Source organism: Astyanax mexicanus, chromosome 3 (assembly GCF_023375975.1).
Source record: "Astyanax mexicanus isolate ESR-SI-001 chromosome 3, AstMex3_surface, whole genome shotgun sequence".
Classification (NCBI taxonomy): Eukaryota; Metazoa; Chordata; class Actinopteri; order Characiformes; family Acestrorhamphidae; genus Astyanax; species Astyanax mexicanus.
In genome coordinates this window covers 41,283,760-41,303,837 of record NC_064410.1, presented here as the reverse complement: position 1 = coordinate 41,303,837, position 20,078 = coordinate 41,283,760, and the positions used below count along the sequence as shown (strand labels likewise).

Below are 20,078 nucleotides of genomic sequence, written 5' to 3'. Positions count from 1 at the left end.
ACACTTCAGTCATCATCAACATCAGTGTCTGACCTCACAAATGCACTTCTGGAAGAATGGTCAAAAATGATCATAAACACACTGCTAAACCTTGTGGAAAGCCTTTCCAGAAGAGTTGAAGTTGTTATGGCTACAAAGGTTGAAACATCATCTTATTAAGCCCTATAGATTAAGGATGTGATATTAGTCAATGAATTCAATGTCATTTACCAGATGAGCAAATACGTTTGGCAATATTGTGTACATATTCTTTCTTTTCTGTTATGTACAATTTTTGGTTTTTGTTGTTCATGGTTGAACAATTAAGCCAAACCTGAGCACTTTACTACTGACTTTTTTCCTGTCTGTATTTACCGCCTCACCTTCCATAGACTTCAATCAGTCTATCAATCAGCCTCACCCTAATAAAAAAGCCCTTCAAGCATCAAAATCTTCACACACTCCCACATCCCAGTATGACAGCTGTATAGGAAAACTCTAAAAGACCAGCAAGACCACCAGCTCTGCAATCCCACTTCTCAGTCCTGGGCATCGGGTGAAATGTTGAAAGAGGTGCACAACAACTCTCAAGAGACTGGGGTGTATTCCCTACCTGACAGGTTTGACACCATTACTCAGGAAAGTGGATGAGCAGCCTACTATATAAGACGAAATAATGCATGAAACAAATGTTTTGCTGGCGGATCTAACTCTATTTGTGTGCAAATTATGTGCATATATGATTCAAGTACATTCAGTGAATCACATTTCCAGGGTACTGCAGTAACACCAGTGCTATGAAACAGAAAGACTTTCATGAGAGCGGTGTATGAAATACTGTTTGTTGTTTTCTCTGCCAGATGGACATTCAGCAGATGATGGTGTATTGTGACCCCAGTCTGGCCATCCAGGAGGCTTGCTGTGAAATCCCCGGCGCTCGGGTAAGAGGCTTCAAAACCAGTTGAGCCTATCACAAGATAAAATACCACAGCCAGGGATATTTTAAGGGATTTTGTACAGTTTTCATTTTCTAGAGGCAGAGAATTTTGGCCATTACATGAGAAAAATACTGAAAAAAATTTAGTTATTTGTAAACCTGTGGTTCTTTAGTAGCATGTATCAAGCTTATATTACACATGTATTACACATTGATATTTAAAATCTGACAACATGGCAAGATGAGTTTTTGGGATGATTTTGGCCACCTAATAGAGTAAAAGGCCTTGGGAAGTCATGGGAAGGAATGTTTAAGCATTTAGAGGTACATACAAATGCTTAAATTAAACAGACAGAACACAGGTATTTCTGTTAAATCAAGGTTTTTAAAGCTTTTAGACTTATTGCCTTGTAGTATATGTATATTAAAGTGTCCCATTAACCTATTTGTAGTGGTTTGCCCTGTTCAATTTCGTTGACTGCTAAAATTCTTGCATACAGAATGAGTTTTTCCATAAAAAAACAACTTTAAGCTCATTGTGACAATCCACTAACCTATAAGGAAGGATAGCACCTCTGTCACTGCTACTCTGGGCTCAGCACAGTGCTAACACTGTGTGAGCAGGCCGGATAATCTTTGAGAAATGTGTAATGCTTTAATCCACATGCTGCACTACTTTCCATTCTGTCAGCTTGTCCAGAAATGCATGTGTAAAGTGTGTTGTTTAAATATGGTTAAAAGCACAAAGTACACTTCCTGACTGTAGGGGGAGCCCAGGAGAAAGATAAATACCAATTCTTGCAAAATGCTACTTTAACATTGCAAGAGTTGACCCTCAAAAGGAGACAATTCTATGGCATAGTTTTAGCTAGTCTAGTTTACCAACCACTTGACCATGGGTTTAGCCGTCATCAGTACAAACAGCATATACCACTTTTGCACTGTTTGATAATAAGGGGGAACCTGGACAGACATGGTCTTGTGCAGCACCACCAAAGTTACCAAGCACAGTTAGCGGCATGCTAATCCTAGAATGGCAATGACACTATTCAGCCTAATACAGGTCAGTGGAGCATCACAATGATTTTAAAGCTTACTTTTAAAGAATTTGCTGCATTTAAATATATTTACTATTGCACAAATGTATAATTTCTTATTTAAATGTAAATCCCCATTTTTGTAAGCTTCTAAATTCTTATACTGATAATCGTGTAATGCACACTGACGGCCCAGAAAAATAGACTCACTAATCAGTGTGAAGAATATTAGTTGACTGAGAGAAGACAGAAAAGTTAAAACTTATGGCAACTCCTATTAAAGTATCTTAGCAAAAAAAATACAATGCCCAGATTGTTAAATGAAACTGTTGTAGGCTCTGTTCTGGTGTGCATGGAAGAGATTTAACTTGCACAAATCTTTTTAATGCAACAGAGTGTTTTTTTTTTCTTTTTAGATGGACTGAGGTGTATTATGCTTGTTTTGTTATCCGTCTATTTCTTGAAAATACACAGTTTTAAAAGCTATATTCATATTGACCCTTTTACGCAGCTTTAAAATGTTGGCATAAAATCCTTTTGACGAGTGGATGAAAATGCAGCTAATGCGTCATTTAAACTCCATTTTAGAAGCTTAGCGCGACAATGCAGGCAATCTGCCCCCAATATTTCGACAGTTTCGCTTGAGCACACAGCAGCCAAAATTCTGCCTCTGTAAGGATAAGAGAGAAAGTAAGACCACCTTCAGGAGAGGAATGAGTCTCATTATCAATCGGACATGCGGAGCGTTGCTGCTGAATTATGCAGTAAGATGAGAATTTGTGGCCTAGCAGCATGTGGGCTGGAATGTAGGCTGATATATATTTTGATTTGGGAGGGGATCTCCAGGGGTCCTCATTTTTCCAGTGTTGCTAGGTGATAAAGCTGGCGTTCAGCACAGCTGGGGAAACAGTGGTGTGCACATTAAGTCTCCAGCATGGAGCCGCAGGAAGCACACCTAGTGTTTCTTTTTTTTTTTAAAGGCGTGAATGCGGTAAAAAAAAAAAAAAAAAGTGTCGGAATGTCAAAACATCAGTTTTAGAGTTTGAGACGACGATTCAAGCAACGATCCAACGCTGGCTCGGCTTTCATCAGGACGTCCCAGGTGCTGGAACCGAGCTTGGATCATCGGAATTTAAGAGCTACTTTTTTCTTTCCTTTCTTTTTAGGGCATTGGAATGTGGAGTGTCTCTTTCCCTTTCTCTCTCTCTCTCTTTTTCAGGAATTGATCAGAGCTCTGGCAAGGTTGTGCTCAGAGAAACGTTTCACTCCGACACAGCATCAGACTGTCTGAAATGCATCCAGCCACCGAAATAAAAACTAGAATAGTAAAAATAAAGTGCCCAGGGGAGCTCAGGAGATAGCCGTATCAGAGAAAGCAAGGCCACAGGAGAACACGCACTGCCAGCTCCACTGTTGGCATTTGGAGCTGGAGTGCGCTGTTGGATCGGGTAATATTTTAGAGCTCTTATGAGGCCAAGAATGGTAGTTATGGCAGGGATGTGCCAGGTTTGTGTTTCTGAACATTTAATAGCAAAGCAGTTTGTGGATGTTTTATTTGGGAGGGAAGGCGGGAGGATTGCAAATCATGTCACCAAAGCCGTTAGAAGTTTGCAGGGCTTTTTACACCAGGCTCCTCTCACTCAAAGATTTTAATGAGCCCTTTTAATGAGGAAGAAGCTGGCGTGTCTCTCCCGTGCGGGGCTGTGTCGGGGCGAGTGCTCAGGGCTTCCTGTGAGTGCCGTTCAAAACTGGAAACAAGGGGAACACTTCCCTCTGAACAAACGCACCAGCGCCACCACAGAAAAAACTAACAGGGCACTTTGATGGAGTTCACAAAGGGAGGAAGATATCGTCTTAGAGTTGAGGGCTGTTGGTGAGGACAGTTTTCATTTTAGAGATCCGTTTAAATACCATATGTGGTTTGGACCTACTTCTGAGACAGTTGGTAGCCTTTTTGTAGCTCAGTGTACCAGCTTTGTGCACACCTCCTGAAACTCAACTGTGGTTACAGAAGAGTGAGATCATCTTACCATTTTTTTGTGTTCTTTCTCAGTGCCCTCCAGATGCCCCAAAGAGTCGGAGAGCAGCGGAGAATCAGGTGGAGTTTGTGCCCAATCCCTTCAGCCAGGTTGGTGAGCTTCAAGTTCTCTGCTCTGCTGCTAGAAATCACATGGTTCTAGAAATAATTAATTTTAGCATTAATGCTTTGAAAGTGTGGCAACACTGAATTCCATGAACGCTTTATGGTGTTTCAGTGTTTCCATGAACGTTTCAGTCTGGTGGAAACATTCTTGGCAAACCCTTTCTGTGTGTGGGTGAGCATTATCCTGCTGAAAAAAAATGGCAATTAGAAACTTTGCCATATATAAGGCCACATAGGTTTCTGCAGGATGTCCTGCACATATTGCTGAGCTGTTAGTGTCTCTCATATCACTACTAGGGCTGGCCGACTCTCAAAAGCTCAAAGGCTCTCCAGATCATCAATCATCAACAAACAGCTGGGGGAGTGTGTCGCGCCACAGCAAAGGTTCAACACGAGGCCTCCATACTCAAAAATGACTGTTGTTGGATCCCAAATAATCTCTCACCAAGACGTACACTACCCAAATTTAGACTCTGGGCAGCAGTGGACGCATATTTATGCCTCTTTTCGCAAGATCCAGCTTCCAATCAGTCCACAACTATGATAATTTATGTATTTAACGTATCTGGCATGGTACTACATGCTGAATTTAGTAACAATTTGGGAACATGGTGTTTTAGTGTTATTAAACTCTTGGTTTAACAATCTTTATATTGTGGGGAGGAAAAACGTTACAAAGGTTCTTCTCACTTGCAAACAATTCAAGAAATGGTAATTTTGAAATGTTCTTTTAGGAATATAGGAATAAGAAGTTTAGTTATGAATATAACTCATTTTTGGGGGCCCATTCTCCACCCTATATATAACGCTCACTTCCGCTCTACTTGCATGTCAAACAACTTTGCACCCACCCCCTCCCCATCTTCCTCTTTCTTTCCTTCTCTCTTATTTCTTCCCATATATCTTCTAATTGGGGGGGGGGGGGCTGTAGCTTAATGCTCCCTGGGAAGCTGCCCCAAACTCCAGCCCAAAACCTCTGAGTTTGGGCTTTTATTCTTCTTCCATCTAAGGGCGTGGAAAATACTAGTAAACTGGATATACTGGCTTCTATGGTATTGCAAAATAACCCTTTTAAACTCTTTGTTTTAAGAATATATTGCAGTATTTCTCTGTCCTCTCTTTTAGATGACTTTTACTCCATATGCTTTAGTGCTTTCTTTGTTCCAACACATCTGAAATAACCTTTTCCAACATTTAATTGACACACATTCTGAGTTGCACTGAGCTTTAGAGCATGGGAAATACTCTCAAATCTACAGGTTTAGGACATTCTTGAACTTGAGTAAGAACCACCAGTTTGAACTTTTGCACTCTCAAAGCTACACGCTCTCTTTTAATACATGTCCAAACGTATCCGGACACCTCCTGTAATTAGTCCGTTTAGCTACTTGTTGCACGCACAGCCGACAGAGGTGTTTAGTCGTGCTCACCCAACTTGGATAATCTCCATAGAAAAACATTGGCAAAAAATGGGATGCAGCTGATCAGCCGCCAAGCGTCAGATGGAAAGGCATAAAACCCCTCAGCATTTGGGCAGCGGACCAGTGGAACCGTGTTCTTTGTAGTGATAGAGCTCTCTCCAATGCATTTGGGATGAGTTAAGAGTTTATATTCCAGAACGAATGATCCGGCATCATCACCTGACTTCACAAATACTCTTGTGTGGTGGAATGCAATCAAATCCTCACTGTAAATCTTCACCATAATGTAAAAACTCTTCAGAATAATAGAGGCTGTTACTACAGCTATGAATATCATTGATTTCAGAAGGACCCCTGAATGAGCAGGTGTCTACCAATCTTTAGACGTTTAGACTTCCACACCTCATGAATTACCAGTGTGTTAAGTATTGTACGGCGAGTTCTAATTATAACATCATTAACCTGCATCAATAACAGGTGACCTTAAACATTTCCCTGGCTGCTTATAATTGCCTATGAACCCTTTCGAGTACTAAAAAGCAGTGGTAATGAAAGGCTCTTAATTAAGGAAAGGTCGGACTGTTTTACACGTAGGTTCCTCTTTTGCCAGAAGGTTTTGATAGAGCCTGTGTTTAAAGATTCCAGCCTACTTCCTCCCAGAGGAAGAGAACAAAGACCTGCATTAGGCTGCATTAGCCTGTGTGCAGATGAAAAGCTTTAGGAGTGCAAATGCTCGTCTCCAAAACATGGCCCATCTGCTGTCTGCGGCCCTGGTCTGAGGCTAATGTACAGCCCGAGAAGATCCTTGGTGAAGCTCCATGTTTTTCCGCTTTGTGTGTTTGAGAAGAATGGGAAAAGGGATTGGTGCAGGGAACTGCATCAGTCTGAAAGCCTGGATTTATTATGTACATCATGATGTACAAATAAAAAAATTGGATGGCCTTTTTTCTGCTTTGCAACTGTGTTTAAACATGTTAGTATTTAGCATCTTTTTCAAAAACAAACTTTCATGTGCGGATCTGAAGCAACAAACAAAAGCTAATTCAGAAATCAAAATACTCAAGAAAAAGTGAACTATATTAATAAAACTGAATGAAGTGACATCAACGCAATTTAAAAGACTAGAGGGGGTTTTCACAACTGTAGTTTGGTTAAATCAGAATCTGGTTCATTTCAGCCTTAGTGCAGTTTCCTCTGGGCAGGTGTAAATACAGTAGTCATACATTACATTACATTACATTACATTACATTACATTACATTACATTTGGCAGACGCTTTTGTCCAAAGCGACTTACAATAGTCAAGTACAATGTAAAATAAGTTTACAGGTAAAAACAACTTTGGATAGGGATAAAAGGAGGTCAAAGGGGAGTAATAGGATAGAGGAGTGAAGGAAGAAGGAAATGAGGTTAGAAGTAGTTAGTGTGTTAGAGGTGTTAAGAGAGTAAGTGCTCTTTGAAGAGCATGAGAGAAAGAGGTCTTGGTCTGCTCACAAATACACTCCGGAGAAGTTTGTTTGTGGCAAGAGTCTTATCTGATCTCAATCAGACCCAACTATCTGGTGTACTCTACAGGTTTGAGCTGAACTGCATTCTGCAAATGTAGTTTAAACCGATATATGACGAGGATAATTACTAGCACCTTTAATATTGCACAGAAATCTATGTGCACTTGTCCAGAACACATCATCAATAACTTGAGAGAACATTCTTACGTGGTTTATTACACATTTTAGTGTGTTTTGATGAACATGGAGAAAACACTTTAGTCTTTAGTAAAGAAACGTCTTAATTTTTTGCTTCACAAAATCTTAAGAAATTGAGTCACAATTAACAATTAAAGATAGTAGAGTTGTGCAGCTCCAAATGTGCTGTAGCTAAAATATAAAATTGCTTAAAACGTTTGATAAAAGTTCCGTTTGTGTCCCTCTACATTCATTTGTTTACTGTTTATTTTCATTTACATGTTAGGACACCTGATATCACATAGGGCAAAGCCTCTTGGACATGGAGAGCTGAGGGTTGCTGATAGGATTTGAACTCATTGATCTCCTGTCGCTTGACAAGCTGGGAGTTACTGTATTGTTTGCACCATAAGGCACGCTTAAAATCCTTTCATTTTTCCAAAAATCGTCAGTTGTCAGAGCAGTATTAGCATTAGCCGCTAACTGTTCTAAGCACTAGCTCTTTCACTGTTTTAGGGGTGAGTATAGCCTGATTGTGAATACCGTGTTAAAACAAGCTACATGGGATGAACCGCTAGCTAATATTGCCCTGGCTTTACTGATTCCTTAGTGTAGCGCTGTCAGGCGGCGTTTACTAGCTCTAAATGCGTTAGTTAGCTGCTAATGCTAAAGCTGCTTCTCCTGGAATTTGGAAATCTAAGCTTACTGTAAATAAACGAAGTGCTGTACTCACCCAAATAAACAGTTTTCAGGAGATGAATCTGTATAGATTTCAGACATCCCAAGTTGCAAAGTTGATTTCAGGGAGGTTACAACCCCCCCCCCCCCCCCCCCCCCCCCAAAAAAAAAAAACAAGCAAACAAAAAAAAAAACTTGTGCACACACACCAAAGGATAACGAAACTTTACTTTTATATTAATTAATTTTACGTTATTTAAATTCAATTTAGAGTATTCAGAGGTGAAATGAAATTAGTTTTATCTTTTTTTTCTTTTTGGAAGGCCCTGCCTCTGCTTTCCTTTTTTTCTTTTTTAAAAAAAAAAGCCTTTATTTGACAAAAATGGACAGTTACAATATCACAAACAATTGCACAACATCAAAAACATTTCATATCATATTACAATAATTATTAATATTGCCTCCGCCATGATCTGCTTTCTCACACTCACTGAAAAAATCCCGTCCAGGAAGGGGGAAAAACACTGCCCGCCCACACTAAAAACTGATTGGCTGTCTCACAGACTCTTTGCAGAGAACAGGCCAATCAGAACCCTCTCTGTTTTCACTCTTTCCTTCCCACACGCGATTAGAGAAAAAAGTCTGTCGCCTGTGTGCACGTTTGAGGCACTCGTTCTGAATTCCGGGAGATTATATGTGACTCGCGGGCATCAGGGAGCCACTACCGAAATGCGGGAGACTCCCGCAGCTTCAGGGAGACTTGGTTTGTCTGAGATTTACATCCAGCGATCAGTTAACTTTAAAATAAAATGATTTTTTTTTTTTTTAAGAATTAAAGTTTTGTTCACTTAGCTTAGCTTTAAGTAACTTTGCTCAGCTTTACTGTGCCTTATGTATGAAAATAGCAGAAGCAGAAAATAGACGGTAGTTGTGCACAACAGCAATCCAGATTCCAGTTCCACGGATTACTATGAACCTGCAGCAGCCTTAGTGAGCAAATAATTGGCTGCAGATTTGACTAAAAATGCAACACTGTACTTGTAAAGTGAGAAAACCCAGCATGCCGAGGGCTAAAAGTGCTCTGTGTTGAACAGTTTAACCAGTTCAATCAAGCATATGCCGAGGTTTCATGTGAAGGAACTCCAGAGGTTGCTACAGCAATTCCAGCCTGTAACTGAGTAAATTAGTGAAATTAGCTGTTGCTTTGAATAGAATGTTGCTTGTTTGGAGATATTTTAGTCTGAATATGCTGAAAATAAACACACTAAAGCCAGCGCAAGGAGTGGAGGTGAAAGTACAACTGTCATGTTGCTAATTAACATGTTTAATCAGCATTTTCTGAGACTTCACCTGAGAGATCCACTCGTTCATGCCTTGTAGAAAACTTCAGAACAACCCAAAGACTTTTGTGATTACAGAGAAGTAGCCCACTTTATATTATACTCAAAAGTTATGACCAGTTATTGTTTTTAGTGGGAAATGATGGATTAATTGGTCTATTTGAGTATTTAAAGCCCAGGTATAATCTAACTAACCTAGCTAGTTAGCTGCCTTCATAATTCATTACTATTATAGTTACAGTACAGGCTGATTGTTCAAGTAGAGCCCAGGTTTTGAGAACAGTAAAAGCAAGGCAATGGCAAGTATAATATATACTGGGAAGAGTGAACAAGAGACACCAATGAAAAAGTGGTGCTACTCTATTTTCACCAGTAACTATTCACAGAATAAACCAACATCCTGCATTACTATTATACCCACAGGCTGATTTGTTCAAGTAGAGCTGCTTAGAAAGGTGTAGATTAATATGAATATTGCTTTTGGATTGGAGCGCATTTAGAAGTGCTGATTTTCTGTATCAGTCCACACCCCCTCCTCCAGATTTGCTTTTTCCTGTCCTCATCTGCACCCACTCCCTCTGAGCTCAGCTTTTTCATTTCTCCGGTCTTCTTGTTCTCCCTCTGTTGCTTGCTGGTTTTGTCTATTTTGCATTCATAGTGGATTGTTGGTCCTAGCTCATCTCCCTCTGTCTGTTAATGACTTGAGTGTGTGCCCTGTTCCCCACTGCAGTTTGTTTGTCCTCCAGTGGGCCAGCATACACTGCAAACAAAGCTGCTCCTCGCATGCCTTCCACAAATCTGAGCGAGGTTTCATCTCAGCAGTTTCTGTGACCTTACCCAACTTTTCTTCCTCCCTTCCTCCCTCCCTCCCTCCCTCCCTCCCTCCCTCCTTTCCTCCATCTCTCCCTCCTTTCCTCCATCTCTCCCTCTCTCTTCTCAGGACTCTCTTTCTCTGTGTTGCGCAAAGCCATTCCAGCCAGGCCAACTTTGTTGCTTTGAATGCTTGTTGTTTTCTGCCAGAACCCATTTATCAGCCCATCACTGCAATAGCAATGTGGAAACCAGGTGTAGTCAGTGCTCTAAGGCTAACAATTACGGTAGTTTGGATTCTTAAATGATCAAAAGTGCTGTTTTGCAGAAAGTGGCAATGCGGAATGGTGCTTTACGCCGCAGCTCGTCTCTGAGGACGGGCATAATTGCAATAAATTGGTTTGCATGTTTGTGTGAGAAGTGGGGGACTGAATTGAAAGTCAGGCAAACTTAAAATAAAGTAAACTATAAAGTAACTTATTAAATAATGTTTTTGAGCAAACTGAGCTTAGTTTAGTCTAAAAGTTTAGTCACTTTTATTTTGTTTTGGTCGACAATAGAGTTTAAGTTGAACTACTTTAAAACATTATAAAATTAACCCATAAGAGTCATTTCTGAATAGCAAATTCAAAACTGAATCAGACAAATTAAGTAAGCAGCTCTTCCATATTTTGTTTCCTACCATGGGCACATGACTAAATATTAAAAATATAAAAATGCTGATGTAACAAACGACACAACAACAATTTTATAATTAAATAACATAACAACATGTCCCATTAAGTTAAAATCATGAATAAAGTGCTGTAAGGAACTTTACACAGCTTTTGACACACACATCACTATGAGTTCTTTTGGGTTAAATATTTTGTTAAATGTTGGATTAGATTTGTGGTCATCACCGTGTTTGTATGCAGTGTTATCACGTAGTTCTAGGATGGCACAACAGTCTAACTCCTTAAAGCTCCTATCACATTACAACAGAACACCAAACCCTTGCTGGGATTTCTTTGAACTTGAACTTCTGTACTTGGGATCTCTAGATAAACAAGCAGGCAGAGTTGTGTAATTACACTGCATGTAAACACATGGATGACTTAACTGAGATGCATAAAAATAGTAGATTTTTTTTGTGGGCTATTTGTGAATATAACATTTCCATGCTTGCTTTTGTGACACAGCTGTCCCTCCTAAAAGTCTCCCAGAACAGAGTGAAGTGGATGAGGCAACAATAATGAGATTATTAGCTGGGGTTAGTCACACTGCAGGCTTGTGTTTTCCTGCATATGTGGCAGTGTGTGTGTGTGTGTGTGTGTGTGTATGTGTGTTTTATTAGTGGGTTGATGTGGATTTCTCAGAGAGCTCTCTTCAGCTTGGTCTGTCTTCAGCTGCAGTCCTACATCCGCTGTTTGTTTGGTCTCTAACTGATTACACACATTCACACATGCACCTTAATCATTTCCAGAGGGCTTTAGACATGAGCCAAATGTTAGCACACACACACACAGACACACACACACATGTAGGCTATGTGCTGCGTTTCTTACTGTGTGCTAACACATGATGCGCAAATCAAATTTTAACCCCGTGGTCATTTCCTCTCACTCTCACGGTTTCTCTCTTGCTTTCCGCTTCAGTTTTTCACAGCCTATGACAATCTGTCTTGCATTCTGTCTCGCTGTATGTCTCTCACACTGTCTTTCTCAAGATTCGCTTCTTTCTTTCTCCCAGTCTCACTCTCTCTTTCTTAGTCTATCTCCAAGTCTTTTTTGCAGTCTCTCTCTTTCTTATAGTCTGTATCCCATTTGTCTCTTTGTTGCAGTCTCTTTCTCTCTGTCTCACAGCCTTTTCTTTTCATCTCACTGTATGTTTCTCTCTCAATCCTTCTCGTAGTCCTGCTCAGTTTCATTTTTTCTGTCTTTCACTATTGTCTACAGTCTGTTTCTGTCTTGCTTATATTCTCTCTCTCTCTCTCAGTCTTTCACACAGTCTGGCTCCTTCGTGCTTTCTTCCAGTATGTATCTCTCACTTTTTCTCACAGTCTGTTTCTATCTCTTTATCTTTCTCACAGTCTGACTCTCACAGTCTTTTTTGCAGTCTCTCTCAGTCTTTCTCTGTCTTTCTCTTATTTTCTCTCTCTCACGCTCTTTCTCATGCACAAAGATGGAGCTCTTGCAGTGTCCATTACACAGCAGGCCGTTAAAATCTCTCATTCCCTCTCTCTCTCTCTTTCTCTCCCTCTCTTTCTATCTCTCTCCCATTCTTACACACAGACACACACACACACACACACACACACACACACACACACAGACACACACACACTGAAGCACTCAGAGCCTAATCACTGTGAGAGGTCTGACTCCGTACTCTTTGTGAGTCAGGCTGGCAGTCGATGCCTAGTGCTCGTGTGCTGCACTAAAGCTTTTACTTCTTCATATATATGTGTGTGTGTGTGTGTATGCATGGCTACTGTTGCTTCTCTTAATCTGTGATGCGTCGAAGAGCATCAGGAGAGGTGGTGGGAGAGCTCAAGCATGGAGAGGGCACGCTTCAGCATGTGCTTTCATGGCTCTCCTTGTTCAGATAATTGGTAATTTTACCGTCCCGCTGATAAAACGTCAACAGCATGGTGATTAATGTTTGACCCCGCCAACTGAGCCCAGCAGTTCTGCGAATTTATACGCCATCCTTAGATTGCAACAAGACCCATCCGCAATAAAAACACTTCCATTACCACCAAAATGTATATTCCCTCCGCTTTCCTTTCAGGATTTATATTAATTCAATCTATTCCCTCTCCTACATTAATTATGTTTTTTTCTGTTTTTCTTAGGATAGACTGTCTCTGCTTGCTGGTCTATGGAGGAAAGCAATCAATTGAGGAGCATGCTTTAGTTAGAAAGTCCCAATAAGGAGAGTTAGCTTATGCATATTCACAGCTTCGGGTGTGCTGGTTTGGGATTTTTTTGGGAAACTTTGTGCTATCTTTATCCTTTAGACCCACATGTTAACTATCAGGTTTACTTCATTAAACTCCACATATATCCAAGGGATGTTATTGTCAGTTCCCACCATGGTTTTAGACATTGTTAATGAGGTGAGGATATTGGATGATCCTCACTTTACCTTATTTCCAACTTCTCAACTCAACCCAAATGTATTAGATGGAGCATCACCATGTAGGGGCCTTATAACCATCTAACCCATGGCTTGCATTAGGCATTGTGCCAATAGATTCATGTTTATCTGATTTATAGGACTCATATTCTATTAGAAAAACTGTGTGTGTTCATTTGCACATCTGTGTCACCCATTGGAGCAATTCACAGTAGCTCAATTGATTGACTGATTAGAAGTGGACATTCACAAACATTTGGACATACAGCATAATCTGGTTGGTACTGTATCCTGTAGTGTACTAATTAAGCACTAGAATGTCCAAAAAATGTCCAACAAAGAGGACGCCACCCTTGTCTGATTCACCATGATGCACCCCTCTTTATTTCTTTTTTCATGATAATATAAATACACTAGTAGCAACCAACTCAATGTTGTACCTAAGCAACCAGGAGAAACCATAGCGGCCACCTAAGATACCATAGCATCTGCCTAGCTGCCACTAATGAACACAGTAGAAACCAAATATAATACTGTAGCAGCCTCCCTGCAAAATTGCCTAGCAGCCCTTTAGAAGCCACCTAGCAACACCATAGCAAACTCTTAGCAAAACTCCAGTCTAGTTGGAGAAACCATTACATTACATTACATTACATTACATTACATTACATTTGGCAGACGCTTTTGTCCAAAGCGACTTACAATAGTAAAGTACAAAAGTAATGGGAGTTAAAGGTAAAAACATCTTCAGATAGGGCCTAAGGGAGGTCAAAGGGAAATAATAGGATGGAGGAGTGAAGGAGGGGAAGAAGGAAATGAGATTAGAAGTACTTAGTGTGTTAGAAGTGCTCTTTGAAGAGCTCTGTCTTCAGGAGTCTCTTAAAGATAGCAAGAGATTCTCCTGATCTGGTAGTGGAAGGTAGTTTGTTCCACCATTGGGGAACTCTGTATGAGAACAGTCTGGATTGCTTGCACCATCTAAAGAACCACAGCAACTACATGAAATACTATAGCAACTGCCTAGCAACACGAAAAACCCATCCGGCAGCTACCTAACAACACCTAAGAAATTGTATAGGATGCCATAGCAACCCCCTAGCAACATCATAGCACCCACCTGGAATATCATTGCAACCACATAGCAACACCAAATTAGCCACCTAGAGAAACATTGTAAAAATCACCAAGCAACCACCTTGCAACACCAAAGCAGCCACCTGAAATATCATAGCAACCAGATGGAAATTTGAATCAGCCGTGATTGTGTTGGTCATTATGTATGAGCATTTCTTTCATTGCTTGCGAGCTTATTTTTTGTGTACTGTAATTACTGTTCTTTGGTCTATCACACAATGCCCAAAACACAATACAAATATGCAGATAAAATAATTTAAATATAGTTTTTTTTTGTAATTCGTGATTAAAATATTTAAGGTACTTTATTTAAAATCATGTTGGAATGAACCCTGTATTATGTATGGGTGATTTTCTCAGCATTTTGTCAGATTTGAAACACGTTTTACACCCAGTGAATTGGAATCCCACTGTAACAATTTGGCAACCCTGATGGCTCGGAATCCGCTCTGTTTGTCTGTCTGTTGCGTAGTAGCGACTCTCGCAATGCATTCTGGGGCACATCCAGCTTGCATAGTAGGCAGCGATGTTTACTATAAATCATGGTGCATTGTGGGAGCTTATAGTGCCCTCAAAATCACGTTCCAATTTCACTTTATGATTCGGACACTAAGAGAAAAATGGCTGACATACCCAAAAGTGCCCCAAATAGTAAATAGGGAGCCATTTTGGTCACAGCCACTGTCTCACACTGTAGTAACTGCATATAAAAACTTTAGAAACCACTTATAGGAAACCATAGCAGCTACATAAAAAATGACCCAGGCATCACATAGCAACCACCTTTCAGCCCTTTTGTAAAAACACCCTAGGAACCACCTAAAATATCAAAGCACCCACCTAGCAAGCAGTTTCACCATAGTGGTGACATCTGCAATAATTATGTTCTTTCTTGCAGTTTTTTTGCTTTTCTTGCTGTGTTAGTTATTGCAGGCAATCGCTGCTACTTCTAAGAGTTAAAGGGTTAACTGTTGCTGAAAGGGAGTTAAAGCACCTACAGCTGCATCTGTATTCTATACAGTATACATTATATGATGTGAAGGACACACACATGCTCACTTCTGTCTGACCCAGTGGCTGCATTCTAGCATAGCAGTCACTGCTGTGTGGCACATGGTTTGTGTGTGTACACGTGTATATGTGTGGGGAGGGGGGCAGCTAATGAGTTCCAGCAGTGTGTTTTGGCTGATATAAACCCGGTGCTGCTGCATTAACCTCCTCGCCTCATACAGTGAGGCTTCGCATTGCCACGGCGGCACGCCTGACATCATCAGTGAGCCGCACAACCGGCCTAAACAAAGCCTAAACAAAACCGCCTGCATTATTAATGCCTGCATTCCACGCCGGTGCATTTGGAACAGGTCACTGTAATTTTCTTCAGTCTTGTGCATGCCTGGAGCTGTGTGGACAACTTGCCTGCTGTGTGCTTTGTCTCTGTCTGCTGCAGAGTTTGTCTGTGTGTGTGTGTGTGTGTGTGTGTGTGCGTGCGTGTGTTGCTTTACTTGGCCCATTAATGTACTACTTGGTCCTGCAGGCATGACTGGAGATTAGGTATTGAGCTTTTTTTGGCGCTGTGGTGTGCAGTGTCTCTTGCAGAGTTTTTTTTTTTTTTTTCTGCATATTAAGCCTGGACCTATTTCTTTCCAAAATCATTGGAGTATAAAGATTATTGCTGTGAGATTGAGGGAGTATCATTGTAGGGTACATATTTAGGGTTAATGTGATAACTAATAGGCAAATAGTTAGCTTTGAACAAAAGCATTTTATCTGTTTTTAAATGAACAGAATAAACAAGATTAAGTAGATCCAGTTCAGCGATTTTGGATTAGTGTTTTCACACTACCAAAATGATGACTTTTAATATAATACTTGCCTAAATATCCTTAAACATCAGAAATTAATGTAATAATAGAAGATCAAACTTGAAACTTTTGTTTTTTATAAATAGTAAAAGGAAAAAAACAGAAATGATGTGATGTTTATTCTTAATTTCAATTAAAAACACCACAGAGTCCAGATTTTAACCCCTTTGAGAATCTTTGGGATGTTAGCGTGTGTGACCTTTTTTTTTTGGCCATGCTGTGTATTTGAATCTATATCTCACTGATTAATCCATTTAATAACCAACACTCAGTACACGTCTGTGGCAATTGCATTTTCAAGCAATAGCAACAATTACTGACAAAAATGTACATGCTATGATTATAATAACCAGTTTAAAATGTTAAAAATGCTTGTTTATAACTGGTGCTGACAATCTACTTGTGAACAGCTTATTTTTAAATGTATTTATTATTTTAAGTTTGGAACTTAAACATAGGGTTAACTTTATGCTGCCTATGTGACCATATAGAGATGTTTGCCACATTGGTAGTAAAAGCCCCTTAACTTAAATAGTTATCACTGCCCTCAACTGCCTCCTGAAAAAGACTAAAACCTAAAAATGCATGATATCACATTTACTAGCCTGCCTTTTTTTTTCAAATATTTAAACAAGTGTGCATATCTTTCTTAAAGATACCTCACTGGTTGGTCTGCACAGGTTTAAAACATCTTTTGTACACCAATTTTGATGTGTCTGAGTTTACGTTGACTTTCAGATAATACTGAATTTTGCTTTGTGGGTATACTTTCTGCAGAAGCAGTGGACGGTAGGCAAAACTGCTGGTATTACCTAGCAGCCATGCCTGGCTTTCTCTTTTCACTCGCAGGGAGTGCCTGCAGGAACAGCAAGAGAAAGCTCTGCTCATGCTCCTTGAAAATACTGCTCTTATTTTAAAACATGCTAATTTCTAATTTACTGGGATGCTGTAGCATTGTTAATGACAAAGTATTGAGATTGTTTTCTAATATCTGTATACTGTGCTACACTAATTTTGATCAGGTCTGATCCAGTCATATTTTGAATTGGCTTGGTATTGGCTATTTTCAGCATTAAGCCAGGCGGACACTGTGCGATTTTAGCCCGATTTTAAGCCCGATCTGGTCGGATGCGACTGAATTTCATGATCGGGCCGAATTTTAGCTTGATCGTGCGTCGTTTGTCGTGCAGTGTGAGAGTGGAAGCGATGTCTGATTAATTGCCCATACGAGCTGCGAATGAGCAGTCGGACGCGACCAGGGATTTCTGACATGCCAGAAATTTTGGTCGCTTGTCTCACAGTGTGAGCTGTTTTGCGGGCCGATTTCTTAACGTCACGACCTGTTTTCCCAAAAATCTGCACAGTAACTATAAATTATTATTAGTCATATTTATTTCTGTCAGTTATAAGGATTTATATTTATGTTCGGTACACAGACTTATAGCTTAATATAGCAGACACAGGCATTCTGCTGTTTAAGAATTTCAACAGATGCTTATTCTCAGTCAATAGCTGGAGTTTTTGAAAAGAAAAATTAAAAGAGAAAATATCTTTGACAAACATAAATTTATTTTATTTCACTTTGCTATTATATCTGAAAAATAAAGCACATTGTCAGCGTCTGGTGCTGCCCGTCAATTATATAAAACTTAAAACATGCACAGAAATACAAAGCTATATTTTATAATTCGTTTCTTTTCGCCAGGGCAAATTTATTAAAATTATAAATATATTAATTTATTAATTAAAATCTCATCCAGTGCTCCAGAATATTAGCCACGCAAAGCCAGCTTAGCGCAGCGTGTGGCATTGCTCGCAGAATAACCTCTGTCTTCTAAAATAAACGTTTTAATAAATAAGGTCGGAGAAGTGTAGTAAAATTAATGCTATTAAACTTACTAAAGCTAATAAATGTATTGATAATTAATCAAGATAAATCGGACAAAATGCGCTGCGCCTCTCTCTCGCTCTCTTTCGCAGCGCGGAGCTGAATTCAGCGTGAGGCTACAGATAATATAAAACTCAGTTCAGTTGAATAAAAATAAGTAAGGGCCTGTAAGTACAAGCAAAGGACCTGTAAGTAAATATTGTCAAATATAAAGAATAGTTTGAGGTTTTGGTGAGCTGTTTTCATGATTTGAAACTGAAACTAACTGAAACTTTGATTATTCTGCAGAAAGCCTGGGTTATTTTAAACGAGTTTATATTTTATATTTTTTATTTATTCATTTTAATTATTTTTCTTCTTTTATTAATCAAATCATTAAATATATATCTTCATAAGATATAAATTTTTTACCTTTTATGTAAATTTTTATGATCTTTTTAAAAGGTCCTATTTTTCCTTTTTTACGTATATATTTTATTCGTCTATAATAAATGTCAGTTTTTATTTCTATTTTTTATATATTTTTTTAATCCCTTTTAAACTGTTAGTGCTCAGCGGCACTGTAAATGAGGGTCCCTATCCAGTGTGAATAATCGATTGCTTGTTTAATATTCAGTGTTGCAAAACCAGTTTTTACAGTTTTTAACAATAAACATAATAAAAAATAAAATTATTTAATTTTATTTAAGCTGCTGGTGTTTCTTTCGCAGCCTGATGCGCAGTCATTTTTCTATGCGCTCTCCTTCTGTAAAACGGACAACCCGTAGAGTCCACGTCGCCTCAGCCACCTGCGAGTCCATGTACGTCTCTTCCGTGGACTTTCAGCGCACAACAGGGCACAAATAAGCAAAGCTAAGCACTTTCTTTTGCAAGGCGACATGTTGTGTTGAAGCGAGAGTTTGTACGCAAAGAAAGCTCCACCTACGGGCTACCGTACAGTGTGTGCAGATGAATCGCAGGCGTTGTTCATACACGACAAACGATTCAAACGTGCAGTGTGAGCTCTCCAGAACGCATCCGATTAAAAAAATCGCAGTGTCCGCCTGGCTTTAGTCTTACAGAGCACCATCTGCTGGCTTTAAGGCACTATTAACAGACATTATTGCCCAACCAGCAGCACTGAGAAGAGTTCTCAGAAGGTAATTAAAAGAGAGTTTAGTTTGAACTTAATATCTGAAACTGTATAAAATTTTCAGAGTAATGTTCTGTTTATTGGCTGGGGAACCACAAACCTTTGTTTTAAAACCAGTGCTATGTTTAATGCTAATGCTAACAAACATACACATCTTAGCACATTCACCATCAAAAGATTCACCCTCAAAAAAGATTTTACCTCAGTCATCAACAAAACAATAAATATCAGTCAAGAGTTTACCATTACACACACACAAAGGGAGAGGGAAAATGATATGAACTGTTATTAAAAATAAAAAAGTGATTTCACTTCAGTATTACTTTAGTATTTACTTCCATTCTGTCTTCTAAAATTCGTGGAAATACTATACACATCAATAGATGCTGGTAAGTTGCTGGGAAGATTAATTACATTCAGTCAGAAGAACACATTGGGATCAGGTACTGATGTTAAAGGATTAGTTCTGGATCACTAATACCACTTCAGCTCATCCCAGAGCTATTGAATGGAGCTCAAACACTCCAGAGAACACAGTTCCAGTGCTCTATAGCCCAGTGCTTTAGGGCTTTATACCTTAGAGTCGTGTGCAGCTGATCCTGAGCATCCTATTCTATTTGCAGGGCTTTTCTATGAAGGTTATACAAACTGTGTGTATGGAATTGAATACCTCTTAACAATAGTTAGACATTAAAGTAGACTTAATCACTAATTACTGGATCTATCTGAATATGTTTGAGGTGCAAATCAGTGTATTGTTTCCCATTTGCAGAAATGGCTTTTTTGACTGTTATTGTCAGTTATAGTGGTATGTAGTAGTTATCTATTGATTATTTAGCAAATTTACTTAATCTATCAGGGATGTTATGACTGGTCAATAAGTAAATTATGCTATACAGACAAAGATGTATT

General features: G+C 39.4%; 1 protein-coding gene across 8 annotated transcripts in view; it reads left to right on the top strand.

Moving 5' to 3' along the window:
* The window catches only part of col16a1 (collagen, type XVI, alpha 1), a 127,948-nt gene that overhangs the window by 38,342 nt on the left and 69,528 nt on the right, over positions 1-20,078 (top strand). For all 8 annotated transcript variants that reach the window (XM_049475328.1, XM_049475329.1, XM_022683136.2 and 5 more), the window contains exons 7-8: positions 840-920; positions 4,007-4,081. In XM_049475328.1, coding sequence (XP_049331285.1) covers positions 840-920; positions 4,007-4,081 — 156 coding nt within the window. The remainder of the gene's footprint in view (positions 1-839; positions 921-4,006; positions 4,082-20,078) is intronic.